This window comes from Sycon ciliatum, chromosome 2, assembly GCF_964019385.1.
Source record: "Sycon ciliatum chromosome 2, ocSycCili1.1, whole genome shotgun sequence".
Lineage (NCBI taxonomy): Eukaryota > Metazoa > Porifera > Calcarea > Leucosolenida > Sycettidae > Sycon > Sycon ciliatum.
The window spans coordinates 35,988,206-36,001,145 of record NC_088644.1 but is presented as its reverse complement, the minus strand read 5'-3'; the positions used below and the strand labels follow the sequence as shown (position 1 = coordinate 36,001,145).

The 12,940-nt window shown below is 46.0% G+C and overlaps 1 protein-coding gene across 1 annotated transcript in view; it reads right to left on the bottom strand.

Moving 5' to 3' along the window:
* Positions 1-4,356: 4,356 nt before the first annotated feature.
* Positions 4,357-12,940, bottom strand: part of LOC135809858 (uncharacterized) — a 10,843-nt gene continuing 2,259 nt past the window's right edge. The window contains exons 2-6 of the mRNA XM_065323298.1: positions 10,856-11,757; positions 10,181-10,211; positions 9,338-9,481; positions 5,428-6,338; positions 4,357-5,142 (exon numbers count right to left, since the gene is read on the bottom strand). Coding sequence (XP_065179370.1) covers positions 5,107-5,142; positions 5,428-6,338; positions 9,338-9,481; positions 10,181-10,211; positions 10,856-11,662 — 1,929 coding nt within the window. The 5' untranslated portion in view covers positions 11,663-11,757 and the 3' untranslated portion in view covers positions 4,357-5,106. The remainder of the gene's footprint in view (positions 5,143-5,427; positions 6,339-9,337; positions 9,482-10,180; positions 10,212-10,855; positions 11,758-12,940) is intronic.

The following is a 12,940-nucleotide window of genomic DNA, read 5'->3' as shown; positions in this document are numbered from 1 at the left end:
AATATTATGCCCTGGTTTAAAAGGACTTCTGAGACCAGACGGTCGGCATAACCTTACGATGCTGGCTGAAGATTAATGCTCCAGGCATTTTTAGCATGTTACACGAAATAACCTGGTGAATGTTACCCCTTATAAGCCGTGCTGTCATGGTGCCAGAGTCTTTGTAACGTTGCAAAGTGCAACACGAGTGCAAGGGTACAGTATAGCACCATCATTGGCAGAATTCTAGCATAATGTAGCATAATCACTGGCATATTTTGGGCATAACGGAAAGCAGAATCCAGCAATTTACCGAGCATAATCCGCCAAGGGCTGTTTGTACTGAGTTCACCATACCATTAGATTGGACCGCAGCATAGTATAGCACCATCATTGGCATAATTCCAGCATACTGATGTAGCATAATCACTGGCATGGCATAATGGAAAGCATACAATCGTCATGTAGTTCAGCAATTTACCGGGCGTAATCCGCCAAGGGCTAGTAACGGCTGTTGCGGAGGAAGATAATAATCATGAGGTCAAGCACATCGTTGTAAGTTATACTCGTATCTTTCAATGTACAATGTTCAACTGTACATGCATCAGAAGCACTGACAACTACATGTACCTGTTGTTTGTAAAGGATTCTTGGTAAAAGGGCTGCGTGCCCGCTGGTGCCTGGTGGTTGACGTTGGTGATTGCGTCAGACATCATGGCTATCAAGTATCATCAGTTTCTGCTTCCCATCACCCTAAAACTAGCCGTAGATCAAAATGCAGATGCTGTAATTATACGGATGCTTGGGAGATTAGTAGATTTGACCCACGACGAAGTGGTCAAACTTCGGACCGAAAATCGCATCCACGATACTATAATTATGTACGCAGATTGAGTTATTATGTATACTACATAGTCGCCTGATGATTGCATTGAGCAAGAAACTCCGAGTTGCGACTAGGCCTTGACGGATTATGCTAGCATAATTTTTCGCATAATTTCTACCAAAATCGAATAATCGCATAATTTGAGGCAAGCTGCATAAATTGTAATAATCCGCCTGTTCGCATCAAATTCCATACAGTTATACATGTTCTACAAGTACAAGTACAAGTAGATGCACCAGGAAGTCGTAGGTTTACGACTCCCTTGATAACATGTCCAGTCCACTACAATCAGTGACGGTCGTAGCTAGGTCAGACGGTGAGTTGACCCCGTTAAACTTTTGCTACTACAGTATAACGCCCTCTACAAAACAATTCCCCTGGTATTTTGCACAGAACCATCATATACATGTACATGTACATGTACATCAGCAGCATATATGAGCATAATGTGGCATAATATGATAACTTTTAGCATAAAAATGGCATAATTCTGCAATTTTCCCAGCAATGCGAAAAGCATAATTTCACGAAAATATTAGCATAATCCGTCAAGGCCTAGTTGCGACAACTCTGTAAAACTCCTTTGTGCTAGGCCTTGACGGATTATGCTGGCATAATTTTTCGCATAATTCCTACCAAAATCGAATAATCGCATAATTCGAGGCAAATTGCATACAAATCGCATAAAATTGTAATAATCCGCCTGTTCGCATCAAATTCCATACAGTTGGACATGTTCTACAAGTACAAGTACAAGTAGATGCACTAGGAAGTTGTAGGCTTACGACTCCCTTGATAACATGTCCAGTCCACTACAATCACTGATGGTCGTAGCTAGGTCGGACGGTGCGTTGACCCCGTTGAACTTTTGCTACTACAGTACAACACCCTCCACAAAAAAATTCCCCTGTTATTTTGCACAGAACCATTATGCATTAGCAGCATATGTGAGCATAATGCGGCATAATATGAGAACTTTTAGCATAAAAATAGCATAATTCTGCAATTTTTTCAGCAATGCGAAAAGCATAACTTCACGAAAATATTAGCATAATCCGTCAAAGCCTACATTGTGCCTTTCGTGTGTATACTACATAATTATAGGTAGCTCATGCATGGCGGATAATAACTGCAGAAAATTAGCAGAATTTGGCGTGTGGATAAAGAAATGGAGCAGAATTAAAGGCCCTGAAGTGACTGCCATTAGGCTTCACGGTATGGTTCTGCCATTTTCACTGGTTTTCGAGCAGAGTCTGCCAATTTTTCATGCCACAATCTACATGTAGGTCTACCGTGAATGTAAGTAGATCTAAAAAGTTTTTAAACTAACTTTGTAGATCTACTGTCTAATGATTGTAGATCTACATCACAATCATCATACATGTACATGATTGGTCACTAGACCTTGGCGGATTATGCCGCGGCATAATATTTTGGCTTATCACTCCCTTAGTATTGACTCACATAGATTTTTGACATACCTAAGCAGTCAAATATTCCTGCATATTTCACTCCTTAGGGCTATATTGACTGCTTATATTTGACTGCTTAGGGGTTGCGCAGTTGAACGGTGCCTAGTGCAGCATTGTCACTGCATGAGTAGGTGGTGGTGCAACGGTTGTGCAATCATAAAACCGGGATTCATGAGGTTATCGTTCTGGAATTTGAAATACGGACTGTTTGTCGTGATACATCTAATATTGACTTCGTACTTGGTCAGTATAGGAAATAAAAACCTCGTAAAAGACCTCGGCTTCGCCTCGGTCTTTTACTCGGCTTTTATTTCCTATATTGACCTCGTACTCAGTCAATATTAGATATACATGTATTATCTTGGGATTTCGTCAAAAAATAATGCTCCGGCATAATATACGGATTCCAACGTTGCAACGTGTATTAAAGGTCGGCATAATCTTTCGGTTTAGACAAAAAATTATGCTTAGGGGCATAATACAGCTTTGTCAGAAAGCCTGCAGATGTTTTTTTTTAAATACCCCAGTTACTACTCCTTGTCATAGCCCTTGGCGGATTATGCCGGCGTAATATTTGGCATAATCTTGGGATTTCGTCAAAATATTATGGTATGGTATGGTATGGTATTGATTTATTTGAATTCGGTATCTCAACAGTACATTGTACAACTTGGGAAGATCCGAATGACATAGATACATAAACATAAAAGTGGAGTAGGTGCTACAGCGGATCATTTTATCGCAGGTTGTGGGACTAAACTAATACCAGTATGCTCCGGCATATTATATTATACGGATTCCAACGTGTATATGTCGGCATAATCTTTCGGTTTAGACAAAAATTATGCTTAGGGCATGGCCGTGTGTGTATGCGTGGTTTCTCAATCCTCTATGTACAGCGTGAATACATAGTGGAACCGAGCATAATTCAGCATAATTCAGCATATTTGTTGGCATAATTGTGGCATAATCAAAAGCATAATTTGACGATTGGCCGAGCATAGTCCGCCAATGGCTATTGGTCACTGGGATTCTGGAGTCAGCATAATAATTATTGATGAATTATTATCTTCACAAATTTGAAATGTGATGTCATAACAGTAATAATTATCATCACTCGGTGCGATTTGGCATATCTTCTCAAGATGGTGGGAAACAAACCGACAAGACTGTATGAAACAGGCAAGATAGTGCACGAGTTGGTGACATGACAGTGTGACCAAACGTCCGGCATGACAAAAAGTGGGCCAGGTTCGGGCCTGGCCAGTTTTGAGATAGCGTCTCGGCAATAATATGGATCATGATTTCTTTGGCTGTTACATCGAAAAACCTGGAGGTCGTCTCAGTGACCAGTCACTAGTCCGCTGACCCGGCGCCATCAAGGTGAGTTGTCCACAACGTTCAAACCTTGCATATTTTGCATCATTCATTGCACCATCCGATCAAGTCAGCTACGTTCTCATAAACGTTCTTTCCATGCCTGGATGCTCAGTCTCTCATCGATGGTGTATCAGCCACTCGTGGTATCACAATGTCACTGTGATGGCTAAAACTGGTAGTCATTCAGTATAGTTGAGAGGCTAGATATCCAACTGTTCAGTGTACCAGTGGACAAAAGCATGACACACACACGCACGCACACAATCATGTGTTCATGCATGTGTGTGCATGCGTGTGTGCCTGTGTGTGTGTGTGTGTTTGTGTGTCTATGTGTGGTGTGTGTTTGTGTGTCTATGTGTGGTGTGTGTGTGTGTGTGTGTGTGCGCGTGCGCAAGTTGCTATGTCTAACATAGCTGTTCGCTATCATCTGGGCATGTCTGAGGTCTGAGGTGTGTGTGTGTGGGTGTGTGTGGGTGTGTGCGTGTGTCCCATATGGTGCAGTGGTATGTTCAGCGATTTCCAATCGAGAGGTTGCTGGTTTGATTCCCGCCGATTATGATCGTACCCATCTTTCTTCTCTTTCTCAGACACCTGACTTTCTTTCATTCTCCTGGGTGGTTACCAACAGCCAATGCATGCCGGAGTGTGTGGTGTGATACGCGTGCGGGAAAAATAAAGAGGAAGAAAAGAACAAAAAGAACAAAAAGTAGGCATTCACCGGCCAGAAACGCCACTTCAAGTAATCGAAATCCTGTTGCCATGAATAAGAAAAGAAAGGTATGTTGCACACTATGAAGAGATAGGTACGTGTAAAGCCGAGATATAGCCCTGGCATTCAAATGGTTCTCACACCCGATATAAAACAGCACCAGTTATGTGCTGTTTTCTGACCTCTGCGAGCTGTCTATCAGTTTAATTTTAATCAAAAAAATGTCTTCAGGTAATAGTGTTGTGTGTTGAATAAAGCAGAGCCGGTATTGGGTTTTCGCTGTAAGACCTGTATCATCTCGACCGGAAATATGTATACATTAATGCTGCGTGCATCATGGGACTTCAGTTTTTTTTATGCTGATCGCTGGGTATGATGACTCGCTAAGCAGCACAGTGAACCTTCTGGTCGATGTGGCGTCGCGTTACGGACAAACATAGAACGTGCATGGTGAAAAGCTGGCGCTAGTATTATAGTGTAGTGATGTAAGGTGTATTGTATTTTCATCTCGTATTTGCACACCGTGCTGACTTGAACCCTTCTGGTTCGGCCACGGGTTTTTCTAAACACCAGACATATGCACTGTCTGGGTGCCAGCTGCAAGGAATTGGGAAGGAAATGTGGCGGGAAGAGAGGTGTTTGGAAGCTTTCTGAGTTGTCAATCGCTGTGGCGAATATTGTTACCCGATGCACAGACCAAGTTGATTGTTCCATCTCTGGGCCGCACAAAAGCACAAATTCAAAAGCACACACAGACACACACACACAGACATACACACACATGTGCAGATAGCGTGCGTGCACACACACACACACACACACACATACACAGTTATCTGCACGTCGGCATGACAAATGTCGGAGTATTTAAAAATGCACCCCAGCGGAATTAATGGTTCAAACCATTTACATTGTGGATTCCCAAAAGCCAGATTCAGAGTAGGCACTTGGTCACTGAATGAGACTTGCATGCATCAATACTGACTTTGTCTTAGTCTTACCTTGCCTGCAACATTGCACTGGCAACGTTCCTGATTGGTATCCGGCTGACAATTCCAAAAGAGTGACCGTGCACAGTCACAACGCTGGCATGTACTCAGCTGTCGTCGCACCTCCTGTGTCTTGACGTGGACGAAGGCTTGCGTGAAGGCAGCAGTTAGGTCACCGCCCTTCTTCAGCTGGCTGATGTCCCAGACAGCTCCGTTCAGCTGCCACGCAAGCTCGGTGTACTGTTCCCTCGTGGCGTTATATGCGTAGCTGATGCCGGTACCGATGTTGGTGCGCGTGAATTTACCGCCTTCCCTGCTGAGATAGGCAGTGCGTTGATTGTCCATGCCGATCGTACGGTCGCCCAGCGGATCACTAGCTGTGAAGAATGTCTGATCCAGGACCATGTTGAGTGTGGCACGCTCTCTCGCAAGCCGTTCTCTCACCAGCTCCTCTGTCAGGCGGCTACCGTAGGTGACGTTGACTAGATCCCGGTCCTCATCGCTTACGAATATGATGTTGACAGGCACGCGGTCATTACCACGGCGTATGGGCAGGTTATCTATGGCGTATATCAACGCTTCATAGCCGTCCTCGATATACCCATTATCGTCGGCATGGAGCTGCCTGAGCAGAGCGTCCACATTCGCATCCGTCACATCTCTTCTGCCATTCACGGCAAACGGATGAGCCGAGTGATGCGGGTATGCATGACCGAATCCCACGAGCATGTAGTGGTTGTTCAGTCGTCCTGTGCCGATGCCAGATTCCCGGAGTCTGTCATCCAGATCATGCACCATGCTCCTGAGCCAACGATGAGCCTGTTCCATACTGTTGGACTCATCAACAACCATGATTATGTCGGCGGCTATGTCGCTGGCGAATGGTGTCAAACGATACTCTACGTCGTAAAGTGAGCAGTCGACTAGACGATGAAGCCCAGATGCATGAACACACACACACACACACACACACACACACACACACACACACACACACACACACACACATACATACACACACACATACACACACACACACACACACACACACACACACACACACACACACACACACACACACATGCACAGTATAGTCAAGTCACGTAGCACAGGTGTCCATGCCTATAGCTACCGGTATCTTCCGGCAGCCGCATTAACACATGAACTAATGTATGCACAGACTCTCTCTTGTCTCGCATACACACACACGTAACAGTTGCATACGCACACAGGTGCACACATACACACGATAGTGATTATCGGCACCCACATCGTGCAAGCTACATACTGTTCACATAGTGATTGTTACCACTGCAAATTACACTTACAAGTGGATTGACGGTCTCTGCATTTCACTTGCACAACTCAGTAAAACTGTTTTAAGAGAGCATGTCTGAGAATACCAAAGTATGTGTGCAAGTGGATCTCTCCGATTTCGCTCAAAATTTGCAGGTAGGTTGCCTTTGGGGTGTGGGTCGACTGTGCAAAGCCCTTGAAAAAGTTTCTGAAGGGAACCTTGAAATTTGCATACCCTCAAAAATGGCCGAAATATCACATTATTTATGGGTCTAGAAACGAGTCACGCCACAGCGTATACGAACAAGCTATGAACAAAACTCCATCAAGCCAACATTGCCTCACCTTAGAAGAGTTCCTGGAGCAGTACCGCTTAGCCACGCCAGCATCCCAGAAGACGAGGTCCATCACCCCCTGACGCCACAAATGATCGTCTTGAAAATAGCCAATTTACAAGCGCTGGCAAAACAGCCAGCTACGTCCTCAATTGGCCAGAACTATACACCGGCAGATAGTAGAACACCTCTTCTAGCGCTGAGGACATGTCTCCCATCTTCCTTTTGGGGTTTTATTGAAATAAACTTTTTTGAATTTTTCCACTCGACCATGCTGAAATACGGCCAAAGTCATACCTGCGCAGGAAAGCTCGCCCCTCCGCGACGTCTCCTCAGCAATTTCTACTCCAACACTACTCCCAAGGCCGCAGAACAAAGTATAGTGTTGACTCTGACAAGGAAAAGCAGCGGTGATCACTTGTCACTCCAAACGACAAGCTTCTCCTTGCGCCACCAATAATTTTTTGTGCGACTGTTGATGCAAAAGTGACTGAAGGCCTGAGCGCAGTTTTTGAATTTTATTGCAAGATGCACGGTGAGATCGCGTGCTCTGTGACGTAGGATGACGCTTCCTGCATCACGATACGCGGCCAACGATCGTGAAAGTGCCCGGAACGCTACTCGGAACAGACCATGATGGCAGAGGTAAGATGAGCTTCATTTCCTGCTTGAACTGCTGAGTACCCCAACAAACTGTCCTAGGAGTGTTGCAATGGCAGCAAGCCGTTGAAATATGCCCCGTACAGCATGGAGAGTTATTCGTCTTTCACACTTACCTCCTGCAATCCCGAACATAGTCCAACAGTAAAAGTCCCTTGTTTTCATGTCGATGCTCGACAAAAGCGGATAGCTCGGTCCCTGTGTTGACTGGCACGCGAGTAGCACTGACTGCACGCACTTGTCGCGTGAACTGCATGTGAGATTTCTTACGTCATAAAGAATGTGATTTCAACATCATTTCACTGGTCTTCGACCTACAATAATCTACATGGTCAGGGAAAGTCCCGGTTCGTAGGCCTACAACACTCCCAGCGTGTTCTTGAGCGCAGTAACAACACAAGTGGGATGACTTCCAGACCAACGGGCGTTCAAGGCGAGTAACAAGCCCACTTGACGAAGGTGACTCTGAAATCTCGTGAGCCGTGGGCCACGCGACTTGGCATTCTTACGTCACAAGGCACGTGATTTCACCGTTCATCTTGCAATAAAATTCAAAAACTGCGCTCAGGCCTTCAGTCACTTTTGCATCAACAGTCGCACAAAAAATTATTGGTGGCGCAAGGAGAAGCTTGTCGTTTGGAGTGACAAGTGATCACCGCTGCTTTTCCTTGTCAGAGTCAAAACTACACTTTGTTCTGCGGCCTTGGGAGTAGTGTTGGAGTAGAAATTGCTGAGGAGACGTCGCGACGGGGCGAGCTTTCCTGCGCAGGTATGACTTTGGCCGTATTTCAGCATGGTCGAGTGGAAAAATTCAAAAATGTTTATTTCAATAAAACCCCAAAAGGAAGATGGGGGACATGTCCTCAGCGCTAGAAGAGGTGTTCTACTATCTGCCGGTGTATAGTTCTGGCCAATTGAGGACGTAGCTGGCTGTTTTGCCAGCGCTTGTAAATTGGCTATTTTCAAGACGATCATTTGTGGCGTCAGGGGGTGATGGACCTCGTCTTCTGGGATGCTGGCGTGGCTAAGCGGTACTGCTCCAGGAACTCTTCTAAGGTGAGGCAATGTTGGCTTGATGGAGTTTTGTTCATAGCTTGTTCGTATACGCTGTGGCGTGACTCGTTTCTAGACCCATAAATAATGTGATATTTCGGCCATTTTTGAGGGGTATGCAAATTTCAAGGTTCCCTTCAGAAACTTTTTCAAGGGCTTTGCACAGTCGACCCACACCCCAAAGGCAACCTACCTGCAAATTTTGAGCGAAATCGGAGAGATCCACTTGCACGCATACTTTGGTATTCTCAGACATGCTCTCTTAAGTATATAAATCCTGAAGACTATCGGCAATGACTCAATGATGCTGGCAAGACATAACTCGACCAAATGGTAATAGTATAGTGTAAGTCAAATCATTCTGCATCGGGCAATGCAGGACTGCCAGAAGAAGTTTTAGATCGGTCCGACCATCCTAGCCTTTCATACGTTGTGCACATGACGGGTATGCACATTACTTTCTCAGCAGTACACACACTTTGGTGAGCAAAAGGTTGGTCCAACCGGACCTGGCCTGGCCAACCGGACCAGTTCTGCCGGGCCTGCAATGCCAAAGGGCGCAGCGCCATGTCACTTACATGCATCTTCGCAGGTGCTCGAGCAGCCCTTTCGGCAGCAGGTCTCTCCTCGGCTGCAGTTCACGTTCGACACGCATTCCACTGGACAGCTGGGATCTGGATCCTCATAGATTGTCTCCGGCGGACACTGTGGCAGGTCAACCGCTGCAGTAACAAACATTGCAGATGGTTGTGAAACAAAAATGATACGAGCAGTGGACGTGGAGATACTAACTTTAAAATGTATACTTCAAGTACTTTGAGGTAGTAATCAGGAGTACCCAGACATCACTAAACACCACTAGTAATCAGGAGTACCCAGACATCACTAAACACCACTAGTAATCAGGAGTACCCAGACATCACTAAACACCACAGCACCGGCTGTAGTTTATAGTATAGTAGTTTTCGTCCAGAATTGCACTCCTTATAGCTATGATTAAACAATGATATGTTTGTGAGTTCAGCCTTGCTTGCTTTAGTAACTGTAAACACACTATACGTGCCCGGGGGCGAGTATATGGTACAGTTTTAACCACGTCTAGCACATTTTCTACAATTGAAATACCCAATGTTCTGCACAGAAGACTATTGGGGATAAGACACAGTGACACATGTACTGTATGTATTTGTCTGAAGGTCTGGAAATGTTCCAGGACTTACAACACCCCCCCCCCCCCCCCCCTCCACGCACATGCATACACACTCCACCCACTACCAACACACCCACCCCATATCAGTGACTATAATCACTGTAAGAGAGGCCATGCATGAGTGGCGTGCTGCCTGTATTGCGTGTACACTGCGTAGCATGGTGGGTGACTGCATGCTCAAGCTATGATGCAACGCATGTACTGTACTTACTCAGGATGCACTCTAGCTCCTGGGCTCGGTCCTGCAGAACAAAACGACAATGGCAAAACATGATTGTGCCAAGCACACAGTCATGGACGTTTCGTTCAAACGCTGCTTGACGTTCACACAAGTTAGGACAGCTTAGTTCCATTGCTAACTTGTGTTTTCGGCTCTGCCTTCGTGGCATCGAGCACTTTTGCAAGGGTTTAGCCACATGGCCCTGTGCTTGTTGTTCACGTATCTGTGATTGTCTGTATACTAGTAAGCAGTGTGTAAACCATGTCCCCGTTAGCGAATTACCTGAAAACGCACAGTTCCTCACACAGGATTCTCCATTGCTCAATTTTGAACGATTCATCAGCCTACTGTAACACCCAAAGCATAATGTCACACCCAGATTCCCCCTCCACATCTGCACATGTATTGTCTTTTGAACCGAAATTCCTGGTGCTGACACCTAACGTTTGCATTATCAACAACCTCATTTCTTTTCAATTACACTGGCATGATCACCGTTAGGATCCCGTGCGGTCTGGTGAGTGTGCGATGTGCGTGAAATTCCCAGCAACAGCACCATAGCCTAGACAGCTGTCCAGTGATGCCATGTCGAACAAAAAAACGTCAAAGACTCGCAATGCTATGCTCTTGGATTGGGGTAGCTTGTGAGCATTGTTGTGAGCTTACCTGTCTGTATTTTACTCTGCATCGACACTTCTCCTGATCCTCATCCACCCGACAAGACCACCTTCCGTCCTCACCGCATTCGCACCGCCGACACACAGTGGTGCGCTGTCGGATCTCGGCGGTTTTGACCCGCGTGAATGCTTCGGTGAACTGCAGCTGCGTGAAATCTCCACCCTCTCGCAGCAATCGGATGTCCCACGCGGCACCGCCAGTTTCCAACGCCAGTTCGGTGTAATCTTGTCGAGTGCTGCGATAGCCGGCTCCTATTCTGATGTTCTCCTTTGTCTGCTGGAAAGCATTGCCCTGTTCTAGGTAGGCCATGCCAAAGCTGTCCACTCCCAGGGCCCTGGAGTTGTTGTAGGCCTGGAAGTCATTGTCAATGACCACGTTCAGAGCGGCGCCTTCGGCCAGGATGCGCTGCTTAACTAGATCACGGGTGAGCGATGCTGCCTCCGCTAGTATGTCACGATCCTCGTCAGTTACCAGAATGATGTTGAGTGCGACCGATGAGGAGCCTCTGTGCTGTAGGTTATCCAATGCATGAATAATAGCCTGATAGCCATCTTCGATTCGTCCGTCGGAGCCACTTTCAAGCAGGTCGTTGACATACACATAGCCTTCAAAGGGTAAATACCCTACGCCTCTACTATCACGAAGTATTCTGGCTCTTGGGTTGGTGACATTCCTGCCGAAGCCCACCAGAGCGTAGTGGTTGCGTAACCCGGCGTTTGTTCCGATGCCATCACGCAGCAGGTTGTCCTCGAGCGTCTCCACCATGCCGGGCAGCCAGGAGTGTTCGGTGCTCATGCTGTCACTCTCGTCCACCACAATGATCACATCTGCAGCAGTGTCTGTGTAGAGTGTGTTGTCCTCGTACACTGTCTCACCCGCTTGTTGACATACTGAGAAAGACACGAAAAGCAGAACACAGAATGACAGGAGAGGTTGGGAATGATGCCAAAACACAATAATCAAGTGGACACGGTGCCGGGAAAGCAGCCCCAGGTGCTGAGTTGAGAACTTGTGTTTTGCAACCAGTGCAGTGCCTGTTTTTTTTACGTATCCTCTGTGCATACCCGCACCCATGCGTGTGTGTGTGTGTGTGTGTGTGTGTGAGGGGGGGGGGAGGAGGGTGCGTGTGTGTTTAGGTATGTGCCTTGCTCCAATGTGGTACTGCTTATTTAGAATTCCAAGCGGACCTCATTCTCTATCTTAATCGTATGTGTACTGTTTATGTATGTGTGTGCACATGTCAGCGTATGGAACACAATGTGACGATACAGATCATTCATCCAAGGTAGATCTAGCAGATCATTCATCCAAGGTAGATCTAGCAGATCATTCATCCAAGGTAGATCTAGCAGATCATTCATCCAAGGTAGATCTAGCAGATCATTCATCCAAGGTAGATCTAGCAGATCATTCATCCAAGGTAGATCTAGCAGATCATTCATCCAAGGTAGATCTAGCAGATCATTCATCCAAGGTAGATCTAGCAGATCATTCATCCAAGGTAGATCTAGCAGATCATTCATCCAAGGTAGATCTAGCAGATCATCCATGCAAGGTAGATCTAACAGATCATACTTCAACACAATTCGAAGCCGGTGCTAAAAGACAACTTCATGGATTTCTGCAGCTCATGAAGGTAAGCAAATAGTCCAGTTGTATGTAGTGGCCATTCCCAACTTTCCCCAGTGCATTATAATCCCATAGCACCGTACACAGAATAAGTGTTTGGTAGTTCTAGACCTAAGCACACTCATGGTAAACACAGTGTCACTCTACATGTAGCACAACATAACTCTAGCATCATGATACTACTGCATACACAAAAATCATGATACTACTGCATACACAAACATACGAGTGCACGAAACATCATACTATACATACAAAATACACATGCAAACACCCGAAAGTACACGCATGTGCACACACACACACACACACACACACACACACACACACACACACGCCTTGAACCTTGAACGCCCATTGCCGTAGCAATGATAGCGATGGCTTCCTCACGCTGAGGCTCTAAACTCGAAATCTGCAGTATGGCGCACGCCGCTTGAGGTCACC